Consider the following 16,493-nt stretch of genomic DNA (forward strand, 5'->3'; position numbering starts at 1 on the left):
CTCCAGGTGACTGGAATGTGCACTTGAGAGTGAGAACCAATGTTCTAAGTATTGTGTGAGGCACTAGCAAGATGTAAACCCCAGAAAAGGAGAGTAAAGTTGCTGATTGGGTAGCTGGGTAGCTACCAGCCTGGACAATGCAGAATCCCATACTTCAGCTGCAGTTACATATGTATAGGGGACTGCAAGGGAAGAGCAACAGACACAGCAAAGGCAAAGAGGCCTTGGGTATACCTTCATTTATGCTAGAGCATCAACAACATTTTTTACACACATCTGTAAGTTCCAATAGTTCAATAAATTATAAATCTATTATATCATTCTCATCATTTTTTTTTTACATTCTCACCTTTTAAAGCAAGTTCTACACCCAACGTGAGGCTCAAAGTCACAACCCAAGATCAAGAGTCACAGGCTTTACCAACTGAGCCAGCCAGACACCCCTATAGCATTCTCTAAAAGAATATTAAATTTTTATACTCCTAAAACCTATATAAGAATATACAAATTTAAAACATTTATATTGGGACACCTGGATGGCTTGGTGGTTTAGCATCTGACTCAGAGTGTGATCCTGGTCAGGGAATAGTCCATCCGGCTACCTATGGGGAGCCTGTTTCTCCCTCATTCTGTGACTCTGCCTCTTTCTGTTTCTATCATGAATAAATAAAAATCTTTAAAAAAAATAAAACATTTATATGGCAAAAAAGTCATATAAATCAAAAGACAGATGACCAACTGAAAAAATACTTCCAACACATGAGACTGCACCAAGGATTAAAACTTACAATACAGGGATCCCTGGGTGGCGCAGTGGTTTAGCACCTGCCTTTGGCCCAGGGTGCGATCCTGGAGACCCAGGATCGAATCCCACGTCGGGCTCCCGGTGCATGGAGCCTGCTTCTCCCTCTGCCTGCGTCTCTGCCTCTCTCTCTCTCTCTCTCTCTCTCTGTGACTATCATTAAAAAAAAAAAAAAGTACCAAGATGATAGAAGCTAATTTTATTTTATTTTTTTAAATGTTTATTGATTTATGATAGTCACACACACAGAGAGAGAGAGAGAGGCAGAGACACAGGCAGAGGGAGAAGCAGGCTCCATGCACCGGGAGCCCGACGTGGGATTCGATCCTGGGTCTCCAGGATCGCACCCTGGGCCAAAGGCAGGTGCTAAACCACTGCGCCACCCAGGGATCCCTAATTTTATTTTTTTAAAGATCTTATTTATTTATTTATTCATGAGAGATAAAGAGAGAAGCAGAGGGAGAAGCAGCCTCCACACAATGAGCCCAATGTGGGACTCAATCCCGAGACTCCGGGATCATGCCCTGAGCCAAACAAAGGAAAACACTCAGCCGCTGAGCCACCCAGGCATCCCTAAGATGCTAATTTTAGAAGCTAGGTGAAGGATATACAAGAACTTTCTGTACTATCTTTGAAACTCTTGTGTAAATCTATAATACTTCAACAATTACTACTACGTTACCTCCTCCCCAGTTTTTACAACCAAAAATGTCTCCAGAAATTGCAAATGTGCCCTGGGGGGCAAAATGACCCCAGATTGAGACCACTGATGTACATACACTAACACATAAAGCTATCCATAACATATTGTTGGGGGGGGGGGGCGGATACAGAATAATATGAAATGTAAAAAAAATAATAATATGAAATATGAGTCAATTTATGTAAAAACATACACACATGGATGAACCTTGAGGACATTTGCTAAGTAAAATAAGCCAGTCACAAAAGAGAGAGATATTGTATGATTCTACTTATGTGAGGTACTTAAGAACAGTCAAAATCATAGACATAGAAAGTAGAATGGTGGTTACCAAGGGCTGGGAGAAAGGAGGAATGGGGAGGTATTGTTTAATGAGTATAGAGTTTCAATTTTACAAGATGAAAAGAATTATGGACATAAAAAAAAAAAGAATTATGGACGTAGATGGTGATGATGGTTACAACGGCATTACAAATGCATTTAATACCACTGAACTGTACACTTAAAAATGGTTAAGATAGAAGGGCCTGGCTGGCTCAGTCAGTACAGCATGTAACTCTTGATTTCAGGGTCTGAACTTGAGCCTAACATCAGCTGTAGAGTTCACTTTGAAAAATGGTTAAGGTGGTAAATTTTATGTGTATTTTACCAAAATAAAATCGGAGGAAAAAAAACACGTAAACACATGTGCACAAATACACAGACAAATGTGTGAAAGAATGTACACCAACATGTTAAAATGTTTATCTCTGGATGCTAAGACTATGGTGGTATTTCCTTTGTACTTTTCTGTGTTAATTTGCATTTTTTTCAGGAAGCATGTCTTTCTTTCTAAACATCAAAAGGCTTTGTTCTCTATCATTTTTTCTCATAAAAACTTCCATTTCGGGATCCCTGGGTGGCGCAGTGGTTTAGCACCTGCCTTTGGCCCAGGGCACGATCCTGGAGACCCGGGATCGAATCCCACGTCGGGCTCCCGGTGCATGGAGCCTGCTTCTCCCTCTGCCTGTGTCTCTGCCTCTCTCTCTCTCTCTCTCTCTGTGACTATAATAAATAAATAAATAAATAAATAAATAAATAAATAAATAAATAAATAAATTTAAAAAGTTAAAAAAAAAAAAACCACTTCCATTTCAATAACCAAAATCCTATTGATTCTGTCTCCAAAATGTCAAAATGGTTCCTCTTCTTCTCAGCCACAGTTCAACTCCAGCCCCTCTCACCCAGGCCAATGTAACTGAATCCTAAGCTGTTTATCCCTCTCTAACCCATTCTCTAACCAGAGTTACCCAATGAAACACATTTACTAACACTCCCATATTTAACACACACACACACACACACCACATTCCTTTCAAAGGCCTCTACAGTTTGTTCACAGGGTCCTTTATTTTTAGTTTCACCTCCTACTACCGTCCCTCAAGTATCCTCTATACCAGAAAATTGCTGGTCACTCCTTGAAAACACACCATACGCTTTTATTTTTCCATTACTTTGTTCATGCTATTCTTTTGTCAGGCAGGAATAGTCTTCCTCCTCTGCCAAATAAAATGTATACAGTGGTACAGAGGAAAAACTGGGATGCAGAATGAATGGACAAATAAGAGGAGGTGGAGGAAAAAAGCATAGAATAGTACAGAGGTGAGGGTTCAAGAAATTAATTTTCTGTAGGGCTGAGATAATAGTGCCTACCTCACAAGGCGATGGTGAAGGGATTAAATGAGATAATACGTGTCAAACTTTTAGAACAGTACCTGGCATATATACTATTATTGTTTTCTTTTTTTTTTTTTAATATTTATTTATTTATTTATTTATTTATTTATTTATTTATGATAGTCACAGAGAGAGAGAGAGAGGCAGAGACACAGGCAGAGGGAGAAGCAGGCTCCATGCACCAGGAGCCTGATGTGGGATTCGATCCCAGGTCTCCAGGATCGCGCCCTGGGCCAAAGGCAGGCGCCAAACCGCTGTGCCACCCAGGGATCCCCCTATTATTGTTTTCTATGCTGTTATGATGATGACGAGGATTATTCATGGTATAATGGTTAAGAGCTTGAACTCTGGATGCCACAATGAGGAAGGGGGCAGAACCAGTGCCCAAAAGGTAAGTAATGAGGCAAACAGGACTCCAGTTTGATTCAAATTTATCTAAAAAATTCAAACTACACAAGAAACCAAAACCAATTTGGTTAAGCCACATACAAGTACATACAAATCACACAGGGCAATTCCTGTATATCCCAAATAACATTTACCCCTTGAACGTATATTCCCTTTATTTTTTATTTTTTAAAGATTATTTATTTATTTATTCATGAGACACACACACACACACACACACAGAGAGAGAGAGAGAGAGAGAGAGAGAGAGAGAGGCAGAGAGAGAAGCAGGTTCCATGCAGGGAGTCTGGCGTGGGACCCGATCCCGGAACTCCAGGATCACGCCCTGGGCTGAAGGCAGTGCTAAACCACTGAGCCACCTGGGCTCCCCCAAGTATATTCCTTTTAAAGAAGAGCTGTTTCAACACCCTGCCCCAGGCACTGAAGCATCAGAGCACCATCTTCTCCTCACACACCTAAACCTACAAGTCCCATCTGTGCTCTCCTATGGTTTCTCATTTGGCCAGTAGTGACTTCTCTTTCCTCACATAACATAGGATGTTTGATTCCACAGTTCTTTCCACAGCTGCAAGAAAGTGAATATACATATATATGAAAAACCCACCCAGGCTTAATACCATAGCCTAAGGAAAACTAAACTCAGTGACAATGGAGGTGAACTAAGAGATGTAGAAACTCATAGTTTTTTTAAAATATTTTATTTATTCATGAGAGACACAGAGAGAGAGGCAGAGACACAGGCAGAGGGAGAAGCAGGCTCCATGGAGGGAGCCTGACGTAGGACTCAATCCTGGGACTTCAGAATCACGCGCTGAGCCAAAGGCAGATGCTCAACCACTGAGCCACCCAGGCATCCCAAAACCCATAGATTTTTTATATGAGTCAAAAATTTTGAGATTTCCTTCTTAGCCTCTTGTCGGGCTCAGTCTTTTTTTTTTTTTTTTTTTTTTAAGATCTCTGTCAGTCACGGCAAATAGCCTCCAGATAGCTCCCATCTCTCCTGGTTAACAAGGTTTTTATTACTTTTATTTCATGTCCTAGTAAGCCACTGTAATCCACTCTCCCATCTCTCCTTTCATATCCCTCCCCCAAGCATCCCAGATCTCCCTTGAGCACTATCAGACAAACAAACAGTCCTTTGGTTTATATATATATATATATATATATATATATATATATATAATGATACCTTTATATATATATAAAATAAATAGATACTGCTGCTAAATTATATCCCAAAGCAGACAAAAAGAACCCAGAACTCCACATCCATTAGATGACACATAGCCTGATCATAGCCAGACTGCCAAAAATCATTTGCTTCTCCTCTTGTAGGTTTAGACAAACACAAAGGGAACTGTGCTCCTATGTATGACTACTGCTTCTCCACAGGACTTGAAAAACTAAGGCATTAGAGATACTTCCTCTCTATAAACCCAAATAGAATACTTTGTTTATTTTTCTCTTGGCATATAGTTGGCAGTCTGTATTTCCAGGCAGTCATTGTACATCTTTTGGCAAGTGCCTTCATGGTTCTCAGTACAATGTTTCATCCAGTGACTGAAGGCAATGCATTGTACCTTGAATTTACATGCCAAGAAAAAGACTCAGACTGAAAAGAAGACCTTCAGTATCATCTTCCTGCAATATATCAGACACTACACAGGAGTCACAAGACCCAGATCCAATTCCCAGGTGTACCAGTGTCTTGCACTGTGATCTCCAGCATGCTCTTTAATCTTCTGGGCCTCAGTTTTTCCATCCTGGAAAACAGGGATTGCATTACCTGTCCCTCCTTAAATTTAGACTCTTACTGCTAACAATATTTAGTTTCTATAATTTGTGAAATTGGGGTTTGGAAGAACTCAGAAAATTATTATTTTTTTAAAGATTGTATTTATTTATTCATGAGACAGACACACACACACACACACACACACAGAGGCAGAGACATAGGCAGAGGGAGAAGTAGGCTCCCTCTGGGGAGCCCATGTGGGACTCAATTCCAGGACCCCAGGATCATGACCTGAGCTGAAGGCGGACACTCAACCACTGAGCCACACAGGTGCCCCAAACTCAAGTTAAATATTTGTATTTAATTTCTCACATTTGTCACAACTGCCATGCAGAAATTCAAAGCAGAATCCAGCAAGAGTCCCTAAACAAGTAATTCCTCAGAAAGTGTTTCTAATATCCCACTCAACAAATTAAGTGCTTGAGAATGGGAAGCAAGAAGCCAGGCAGGACCTTCTAATGCCACATGGCTACAAGAGCAAGTCATTATCTATCAGGCTCCATGACAATGTATTCACCCTAGACATCCTACCCTTAATAGTCCACTGTGATTTTCCCTCAAAGAAGCTACCTCAATATTTAAAGCACTTACTTATTCAATGTTTACAAAAATAATCACTTTCCCTGGATGGGAACTGCCTCAACAGGGCTTGCCTTGAAATCACCCTACAGTCAAGGTAAGACAAAGATATAACAAAACAAGTACAAAGTGCAAGACAATTTAAGATTTAAAACAGTGTTTTATGAACTAGGGGTGGTGGAAGGGGAGGAGGGCGGGGGGTGGGGGTGAATGGGTGACGGGCACTGAGGGGGGCACTTGACGGGATGAGCACTGGGTGTTATTCTGTATGTTGGTAAATTGAACACCAATAAAAAATAAATTTATTTAAAAAAATAAAATAAAACAGTGTTTTAGAATCCCTTTTGAGTTACTAGTACACTTATGAAATACAAAATTCTGGACATCATTCCAAAAGGGATTATTAAAATGCAAATATTTTTTTTTTTAAAGATCGACCTGGAACCTTGAAAGAACTAATTATCACACTTTGCATTTGGTCACTCTTTGTGTGGCTGTACAACAAAGTTTACTGCTCCAAGTAGGCTCTCCACAAGGCCATGTTTCCCCTTTGTTTCAGTACACATTCTCTCCAGGTATCATTAAATTACTGACATTAAATTATTTCTCTTAGCTGCAGCAAGTTTTATTCTCCTAAGCAATGCATCATGTGGCCACCACTAAGTTCAAACTCCATTTGAAGACATCACTATGAATTCACACTATGATTCACAATACGAATCCTAAAATACATTTTATATCCTACTCAAAATGTAGCACTCCTGTGAAAGAAGAGTCATACATATTAAGAAATACTCTCTAGGGATCCCTGGGTGGCGCAGCGGTTTGGCGCCTGCCTTTGGCCCAGGGCGCGATCCTGGAGACCCAGGATCGAATCCCACGTCAGGCTCCCGGTGCATGGAGCCTGCTTCTCCCTCTGCCTGTGTCTCTGCCTCTCTCTCTCTCTGTGACTATCATAAATAAAAAAATAAAAAATAAAATAAAAAAAAAAAAAAAAGAAATACTCTCTAATGCCTGAACACTACTGCTCCTGCCCCATCTAAAGGGCAAGGCTTTGTGGGGATAAGGCAGCAAGCATGGAAAGTAAACACCTATATTCAACTCCAGGTTTGCTACTTACTGGAAGACCTTACTGCAAAGCCTGTTTCCTTACCTGTGAAATGACAATATCTACCTTACAAGGTTGTTGTGAAAATAAAAAGCATCTGTAACTATTTTATAAACAAATTTGCTATACAAATTTAAGTTATTATTATCATTCTGCCTCTGTATTTATTCGAAATGGTTTCAAGGAGCTGGTAATACAACATTAAGAATGTCATTTTGTACACGTGAAACTAATATAACGTGTGTCATCCACTATACTTCAATTCTTTTTTTAAATGTCATTTTGTTCACATGGTTACCAAAAATTCTGAGTTAACCTCAAGTCAATGAAAAGCACCATCTCGCTCCTTCGGATAAAAAACAAGCAAAGCAGGTTAACAGGCATGTAAGCAAAGGTAGAAATGAAGAACTGTGTACAACCACATAAATGGGGCATAGGTACTTTATATCATTATTTGGACTGAAAACTAAAATCAAAGGTCAAAGTTTTCCAATGGAGACCAAGAGGTCAAATAGCCATGGTATAATCAAAACTAAACACAATCGATAGCCAGTTCAGAAAGCTCAATAATCTTCAAAGTGTTTTCCTACATTAATTCTCAAGGAATCCCTAAGATGAAAGAAATTTAAGTCTCTGAGTGCCTGGGTAGCTCACTGGTTGAGCCTCTGCCTTGGGCCCAGGGTGTGATCCTGGAGTCCTGGGTCCCAAGTCAGGCTCCCCTGCTTCTCCCTCTGCCTGTGTGTCTGCCTCTCTCTCTCTCTCTCTCATGAACAAATAAATAAAATCTTTAAAAAAAAAATTTTTTAAGTCTCATATTCCAGGTACTTACATAACCACAGGAAAAATCTGAATGGATCAAGATTTCTTTTCCTTCCTTCCTTCCTTCCTTCCTCCCTCCCTCCCTCCCTCCCTCCCTTCCTTCCTTTCTCTCTCTCTCTCTCTCTCTCTCTTTCTTTCTTTTTTTTTTAAGATTTTAAAGCAGAGGGAGAAGCAGGCTCCATGCAGGAGCCCAATGTGGGACTCGATCCCGGGACTGGGATCATGCCCTGGGCTAAGGCGGCGCTAAACCGCTGAGCCACCCAGGCTACCCTGGATCAAGATTTCAATAAGGCAAGTCAACAAATCTTTCATCAAATATTAAGTAAGGTCCACCACATCACCAGTATGGCACAGTGTCCCACTGACATGACCTATTTTACAGCCAACAAAACCTCTAGCAAACTCAACCTTATAGTACACAAACTACGAGTAAAGAAACACTTCTGAGAAATGAATAATAGCTATTACAACACTGTATACAACACTCATGATCAGAACCCACTAACTTACTTAAAAATAAATGTAAAACTAAGATGATTTACTGAGAACACTCTCCTGACATGGATGATGAGGAAAATGGGGATATGGTATATGAGGAAAATGGGGAACAGGGAATAGTGGTGTGTTATTTTAAATAGGATGATCGGAGAAGGCCTCAGTAAGGTGACATGTGAATAAAGAGAGAAAGTGAGCCACATGGTTAAATAAGTTCCACCAGGCAGAGATAGTAAGTGCAAGAATCCTGAAGCAGGGTCACATCTGTGGCACTCTCCACCCACCCAGTAGACTTTCCCCTTGAATGTCCTGCTGCCACTCCCACTGTGCTCTACAAAATCTTCCTGATGTCCAGGCTCACCATAAGTCACATTGTGTGTATTCTTTCAGGAATCAGTGACCAACCCACTTTAACATAATACCTTCGAAAATATTACATCTTGGGGCACCTGGGTGGCTCAGTCACTTAAGTGTCTGACTCTCGATTTCACCTCACGTCATGATCTCAGGGTCCTGGGATCAAGCCCCACAGTGGGCTCCGCACTCAGTGAGGAGTCTACTTGAGATTTTCTCTCTCCCTCCCACCCCCACTCAAGAGTGTGTGCTCTCTTTCTCAAATAAATAAGTCTTAAAAAAAAAAAAAGTTACGGGGGCAGCCCAGGTGGCTCAGCGGTTTAGCGCCGCCTTCAGTCCAGGCGGGAACCTGGAGACCCGGGATCGAGTCCTACATCAGGCTCCCTGCATGGAGCCTGCTTCTCCCTCTGCCTGTGTCTCTGCCCCTCTCTCTCTCATAAATAAATAAAAATCTTTAAAAAAAAAAAAAAAGTTACATCTTTCCCTTCCCCTGCATTCCTAACACCCACTCTCAAATCCAATTCATTATGCATACTGTTCACAAAGGAATGCTTCTTACAGTCTTCATCACATTACTCATCCCCGATTCCATCCACAGTATCTACAATACCTAATGAACACCCTTCTTTCACTACCCTACATACACACTATGCCCACTTCACCTTCTAAATCTTCATTTGTGTTCCTTTCACATAACGCCTTTTCCTTCTCTCTTATCCGTCCAAAATTCTCACCCATCTTTCAAGTCCCTTTTCAGAGAGCTTTCCATGACTGACTACAACAGTCTTCACTGATTTCTCCCATCTCAGAAATTGTATGGCTTGCTATAAAATCTGACTTGTAGGGCAGCCTGGGTGGCTCAGCGGTTTAGTGCCTGCCTTCCGCCCAGGGCGTGATCCTGGAGTCCCAGGATCGAGTCCCACGTCGGGCTCCCTGCATGGAGCCTGCTTCTCCCTCTGCCTGTGTCTCTGCCTCTCTCTCTCTCTGTCTCATTAATAAATAAATAAAATCTTTAAAAAAAAAAAAAAAAAGAGGGATCCCTGGGTGGCTCAGTGGTTTAGCACCCGCCTTTGGGCCCGGGCATGATCCTGGAGTCCTGGGATCAAGTCCCACATTGGGCTTCCTGCATGGAGCCTGCTTCTCCCTCTGCCTTTGTCTCTGCCTCTCAATCTCTCACTCTCTGTCTCTCATGAATAAATAAAATCTTTAAAAATTTTTGTAAATTAAAAAATTAAAAAAAAAAAAAGCTAATAAAGGTAGAAACCATGCCGCGGAGGTTTACAGGGTGTAGCGTGAGAAGGAATGCCCCTCCTCGCTTTAATACCCATCAGGTAGGTGCCGGACTCAGGGCCAGGCATTTCATATTAAGCACCTATATACTCTGTAAAAAGCCATTAACTGCAAACTATCTTCAACAAATAGGGTTCCTCCATCAACGATTTACCCAAAATGTCACCCACTCTCACCGCGAGCACAAATGCACCCAGGTGCTGCGGGTACTACACTCCCTTCTCGGCTTCCCTCTAACTCAAGGAAGAGGACAAAGCGGCCTGACTCCCAGCGGCCAACAGGTTAAACATCTCAATAAACCATTTACCAAGTGCCTGGCCCTGGCCTTCCTCAGGACCCTGCTCTTCATTTGAAAACTCCTGCTCTCACCTATCGAGCCCCAAGCCCTGTGAAGGAGGTGGCATTCCCCTTCCCACTTTACAGAGGCGTTTAAGCTCACGTGGCCGACGGCAGATTCGGAACTAGAACGCAGGTCTCCTGAACATCCATGCACCCTGTTCCATTTCCCGCACGAGTCACTCACAGATGGGGCCCGACTGACACCCACGTCGCCGAGTACCCTAAATAGCAAAAGCTCTGCAATGATTTTCATTCAACAGGTTATTTCCTGGACGCCCGTCAGCCTTGTAGGTTCAAGCGCCACCTCCTCGCGTACTCGCTCTGCGCCACGGGGAACGCCGTTCCCTCTGCCTAGGCGAATTCCCTCAAGCCGTCAACGGAGACAGTTACCTACCAACAGCAACGTCGTGAGGCGTGAGGGGGAGGAGGGCTGACTCGGTCGCCGGGCACTACGTCTGGCACATGGTGGGCATCTCCAGTCATGACGGGTTCCCTTCACTTACCCACTCCGCCCCACAAGCCTCGGGGTTCACCCACTCCCACCAGGCCACAGGGCATCCGCTCGACCTGAGGCGCCCGCAAATGGCCTCCGCGTTCCTCAGGCCCGGCGCTCGCCGCACCGTCATACCTGCATGGAGTCGGCGCTGACGATTTCGCCGCCGAGCCGCTGGCCTAGCTGCAACGCCAGGGTGGATTTGCCCGTGCCGGTGGCCCCGAGAATCACTACGAGAGGCAGCGTCCGCGGCAAGCCCCGGAGCCCAGAGCCCACAGAAACCGCTCGTGCAGCCGCCGCCGCCGCCATCTTGAAGATATCTGCGCTTGCGCGGAGCAGCTGTCCCCATGGCAACCGGTAGTGCGCCGGCGCATCCCTAAGGCTCTGTGGGGGAGGGGAGGAGAAGTGAGGTGAGGGGAGCGAGACCTAGGTTTCAAGTTTGAGAGGTTCCCGACTAGCTGGTGTCAGAGCCTCAACTGTCACCTCTCTCTCTCTCTCTCTCTCTCTCTTTTTTAAGCAACTGATAATCAATGTATTCAAAAGATCGATTCTTTCTTAAGAATTTATTTATTTATTCATGAGAGACACAGAGAGAGAGGCAGAGACCCAGGCAGAGGGGAAGCAGGCTCCATGCGAGGAGCCCGATGCGGGACTCGATCCGGGGTCTCCAGGATCGCGCCCTGCGCTGAAGGCGGCGCTACACCGCTGAGCCACCTGGGCTGCCGGAAATGATTTTTAAGCTATCTCCTCTTAAATGCGGAACGGCAATTCTATCTCAAATCACTCCCAATTCTTTTCTTCATGCCATTAATTACAATATAAAATTATATACTGATTGCATTGTCTGACTTCCGCCCCAGGCTGGTAGTTCCATAAAGGCAAGGAACAGGTTCTACCCAGCCATTGCTGAATCTCCAGTGCCTAGCAGAGCGTCCGATGGGGAAAAGACACCCAATAATTGTTAAACGGAGAGGAGAATGGTTTCCCTACCTAGCGCTGGAGCCAGTGAGCTAGAGGCGTGGTGTTTTCCAGGATCAGATCTGCCCAGTTCTCAGGCAAGGGCAGCCGCTCTAATGTTTTTATCCCAAAACGCAAACCCAGACGTAATCAGAAGGCAGGACAAAATCTTCCATCTCTTTAGTGAAAGGATGCAAGAGATGGGTTGAGAACAGAGAAAAGTAAACAACTCGCAAAATAAGAGGGAAAATAAGGAAGGCAGAAAGGATAAAGGAATGGTAACCCTCAGATTAAAGTACAGATCAGAGGCCTGAAATTCAGGAAACCCCACAACCTTTAAGAAAGGGCTTTGAGGGATCCCTGGGTGGCGCAGCGGTTTGGCGCCTGCCTTTGGCCCAGGGCGCGATCCTGGAGACCCGGGATCGAATCCCACATCAGGCTCCCGGTGCATGGAGCCTGCTTCTCCCTCTGCCTGTGTCTCTGCCTCTCTCTCTCTCTCTGTGACTATCATAAATAAATAAAAAATTTAAAAAAAAAAAAAAAAAAAAAAAAAAAAGAAAGGGCTTTGAAGGGATCCCTGGGTGGTGCACTGGTTTAGCGCCTGCCTTTGGCCCAGGGCGCAATCCTGAGTCCCGGGATCAAGTCCGGCGTCGGGCTCCCAGTGCATGGAGCCTGCTTCTCCCTCTGCCTATGTCTCTGCCTCTCTCTCTCTGTGTGTGACTATCATAAAAAAAAAAGGGGGGGGGGGGCTTTGAAATCAGAGACCTGGGTTCAAATCCTAGTTCTGCTACTTATCAGCTGCTGCATGACCTCACACAATTAACGTTACCTCTTAGCCTCACTTTTATCATTAATACCTCTCAGGATCGTCATAAGGATAAAATTCAAAAAAAGTACCTGTAGGGCACCTGGGTGGCTCAGTGGTTGAGCATCTGCCTTTGGCTCAGGGCGTGATCCCGGGGTCCCACATCAGGTTCCCTGCATGGAGCCTGCTTCTCCCTCTGCCTGTGTCTCTGCCTTTCTCTGTGTCTCTCATGAATAAATAAAATCTTAAAAAAAAAAAAAAAAGTACCTGCTACAATACACTAGCACAGAACAACTACCATTTGTTGAACACGTATTATTATAATGGTAACACCCCATCTGCCTCACTAAAGAGGTAAGAACAGCAGCCTAAGGGCAGAGAAATCTTCAGTACTGTGTAAAAGTACCCAAACATCTATTCTAGTAACCCCTTGTTAGCCAATTTAAGGGTTAATTTATTTCTCTCTGAGATTACTTGGCTGTGCCCAGCTCTCAGGTCATATCACCAGGATCCCTTGGGCCAGAGGAATTACCGCTGGAAGTTTAGAGCATATGTAGGCCTGCCTGGAATAACTGCCAATACATTTCTCAATCACTTGGATCACTGCTGGCATAATGGCCACTTCTGCATCCTGAACCTTGTAGCCACATGTATTGTTTGGAGTACATCAGAACCCAGAGTACCCTGTACCTCCTTTTCTCAATCCAGTCTGCTTTGATCAAAAGCCTGTTCTCGCCAATTTGTGGTACCCGCCTGGGGCTGGTTTTAAAATCGAGATGTGTGGCCATATATTGGCAGACACTCTCACATGATGGTTGTTAACTGTAGAGCCTTTGCCTGGAGACTTTCAGAGGGTACGGTTACCATGACAACCACTAGAAAGATGGCAGGCAGGAGAAATGATGCAAATAAAGCAAAAGGGAGCTAATTTCATGATGACAATCTGACCATGACAGAGTATGCTCACTCACAGATAGGAAAGCACTGTCCAAGTCATGACCAGGTGACTGTTACTAGAGAGAGCAAAAAAGAGGGGAGTGGAATTTACCACTGAGAGACCCAAAGAGGGAGAAGCTGGTTACCAAGGCAACTGGGGAGAAAGGAATGAAAAAATGGGGCTTCACCACAGCAGCAGAAAATTGCTTCTAGCCAAGCAACACGGGACTGTTGCTATAGAAACAAAGAGAACAGGGATCCTATAGACCATGGGGAGAATTATCACTGAAATGCTGAGCAGGAAAGACTCCTAAATCAGAATGGAGCCCATGGTCCAAAACAAATCAGGAGAAATGAGAAAAACATCGTACCATTTCCATTTGTTTGAATTCTACCAATCCAGCCAAAAGAGAATGGGACCATATATTTTAAATACCTTTAGGCTATTTCATTTGTACCTGTTTGTCTCCTAATGGTCTTCTGAACTCTAAATTATACTAATAGTTCCATTCAAGATAATTTGTAACTTGAAATCCTAATTGGTAAGTTTAAATTCAAGGGAAAATTGGGAAATGGGAAGCCTATGATCAAGAATCAATAAGAATTTATTTTAAAACAATATAAAGCTCTCAAATGGGAAGCTTTTCAGGGCAATAAGGAGACAAAAGGTGACAAAAGGAGTTGAGAAAGCTATTTGGAGGCCCCTGGGTGACTCAGTTGGTTGAGTGTCCCACTCTTGATTTCAGCTTATGTGATGATCTCAGGGTTGTGGGTTCAAGCCCCAGATCAGGTTCCTTGTTCAGCAGGGAGTCTGCTGGAGATTCTCCATGACCCTTTTACCTTCCCTCCCTCTCTCTCTCTCTCTCAAATAAATAAATAAATCATAAGAAAAAAAAGAAAAGAAAGCTATTTGTAGTCATGCCCAGATATTAGCCCTGACCCCACTCCCCCCCCTTTTTAAGATTTTATTTATTTATTCGTGAAACACACACACACACACACACACACACACACACACAAAGAGGCTGAGACACAGGCAAAGGCAGAAGCAGGCTCCATGCAGGGAGCCCGGGTCTTCGGGATCATGCCCTGAGCCAAAGGCAGGCGCCAAACCGCTGAGCCACCCAGGGATCCCCCCACTTCCCCTTTTGTGAGGCCAAATAGCAAACAGCTCAATCTATTCTGAAAGATAACTCAAGAAGAAAGGGAGTCTTTCACTTAAAGTAAATTGTATATCTAGATGTGGAAGATGAAGAAGCCCATTTCCCATACTCCACTGCTTATAGATTATTTGGGGTAAAGAAATTCTAATTGAAAAGGCAAAAATGCTGAGACAACTTCAGTTTCAGAAGAACATATCTAAAATGTAAGAATAAGGAACTAGGGATATTCAAATTACTTGGAGGGTAATAATCCTTGGTCTCCCCTACTAAAGTCCCCAGCCAGCCACCTCATCATTATCCCCCGTGTGTGCATGTGTTGTACGGTGTCTATCTGTAGGACGGATGTATAGTCAGGCTAGACAACCTCTGCACCTGCCTCACCTTCTTTAGAAAATTGAGAGCATGGGACACCTGGGGGGCTCAGCAGTTAAGCATCTGCCTTCAGCCCAGGGCATGATCCTGGAATCCTGGGATCAAGTCCTGCATCAGGCTCTCTGCATGGAGCCTGCTTCTCCCTCTGCCTGTGTCTTTGCCTCTCTGTGTCTCTCATGAATAAATAAATAAAATCTTAAAAAAAAATTGAGAACAATACAGGGGGTGAAATAGGCATGGGAGCATGGCAAAAAAAGAGAAAGAGGGAAGTGCAGAGAGGCAAAGGTGATATCTGGGTGAAGACCCAGTGTTCATTCTATTATTTCCTGTCCTCTATTTTAAATAATTTATTTTTAAAAATTTTAGGGGCGCCTGGGTGGCTCAGTGGTTGAACGTCGGCCTTTGGCTCAAGTTGTGATTCCAGGGTCCTGGGATCGAGTTCCGCAGGGTTCCCTGCAGGGAGCCTGCTTCTTCCTCTCCTGCTCCCCCAACTTGTGCTCTCTCTATATATCTGTCAAATAAATAAATAAAATCTTTTTTTTTAGATTTTATTTATTCATGAGAGACACACAGAGAGAGGCAGAGACATAGACAGAGGGAGAAGCAGGGCCCCTGTGGGGAGCCCGATGCGGGACTAGATCCCAGGACCCCAGGATCATGACCTGAGCCGAAAGCAGATGCTCAACCACTGAGCCACCCAGGTGCCCCAGTAAATAAAATCTTTTTAAAAATGTTTAAAATATTTTTAGAAAAAAGGAGTATAGGGAGAAGGCTAAAGGTAAAGCCATTAGAGTGGAAGGGCCATCCACAGTGAAACATCCAGAAAGCTCAAATGTTCAACATGGAAATCTAGAGGATGTTTAATAGGACAGGAGGAGAAACATGCCACGGGAGGTCTGAAGCATGTTTCCCAGGCAAGAGAAGAAAGTTGAAGACAAACACTAGCTTTTTATGCAACCCTAGGTGCCTTTGCAGCCTGACCCCCATACTAATTACATATTCCAAATAAACTATATCCTGTGGGATTATCTCATGGTAAACTTGGTGCCTGCATCGATCTCCTAGGGCTGCCATAACACATTACCACAAACTGTGTGGCTTAAAACAACAGAAGTTTATTCTCTCACAGTTCTGGACCTCAGAAGCCCCAAATCCAGGGCTTGGCAGGGCCCCAGTCCCAAGCTTCCCTCTACGGAAGGATGCTTCGAGTGCCTCTTCTGGCTTCGAGTGGTTGCTGGCATCCCTTGGTTTGTGGCAGAATGACTCCAGTTCTGTCTCTGTCTTCAAATGGCCATCTTCTCTGTGTGTGCCTCTGTCCAAATTTTTCCCTCCCTGGGACACCAGTCACTGGATTAGAAT

The 16,493-nt window shown here is 43.8% G+C and overlaps 1 protein-coding gene across 4 annotated transcripts in view; it reads right to left on the reverse strand.

Moving 5' to 3' along the window:
* Positions 1 to 11,225, reverse strand: part of TRIT1 (tRNA isopentenyltransferase 1) — a 46,504-nt gene extending 35,279 nt beyond the window's left edge. For all 4 annotated transcript variants that reach the window (XR_005985300.1, XR_005985299.1, XM_041738856.1 and 1 more), the window contains exon 1: positions 11,037 to 11,225. Coding sequence is in view for 2 of the 4 variants with exons in the window: in XM_041738856.1 (XP_041594790.1) it covers positions 11,037 to 11,210 (174 nt within the window). In the remaining 2 variants the exon portion in view is untranslated. The remainder of the gene's footprint in view (positions 1 to 11,036) is intronic.
* Positions 11,226 to 16,493: the final 5,268 nt, after the last annotated feature.

Source organism: Vulpes lagopus, chromosome 23, assembly GCF_018345385.1.
Source record: "Vulpes lagopus strain Blue_001 chromosome 23, ASM1834538v1, whole genome shotgun sequence".
Lineage (NCBI taxonomy): Eukaryota > Metazoa > Chordata > Mammalia > Carnivora > Canidae > Vulpes > Vulpes lagopus.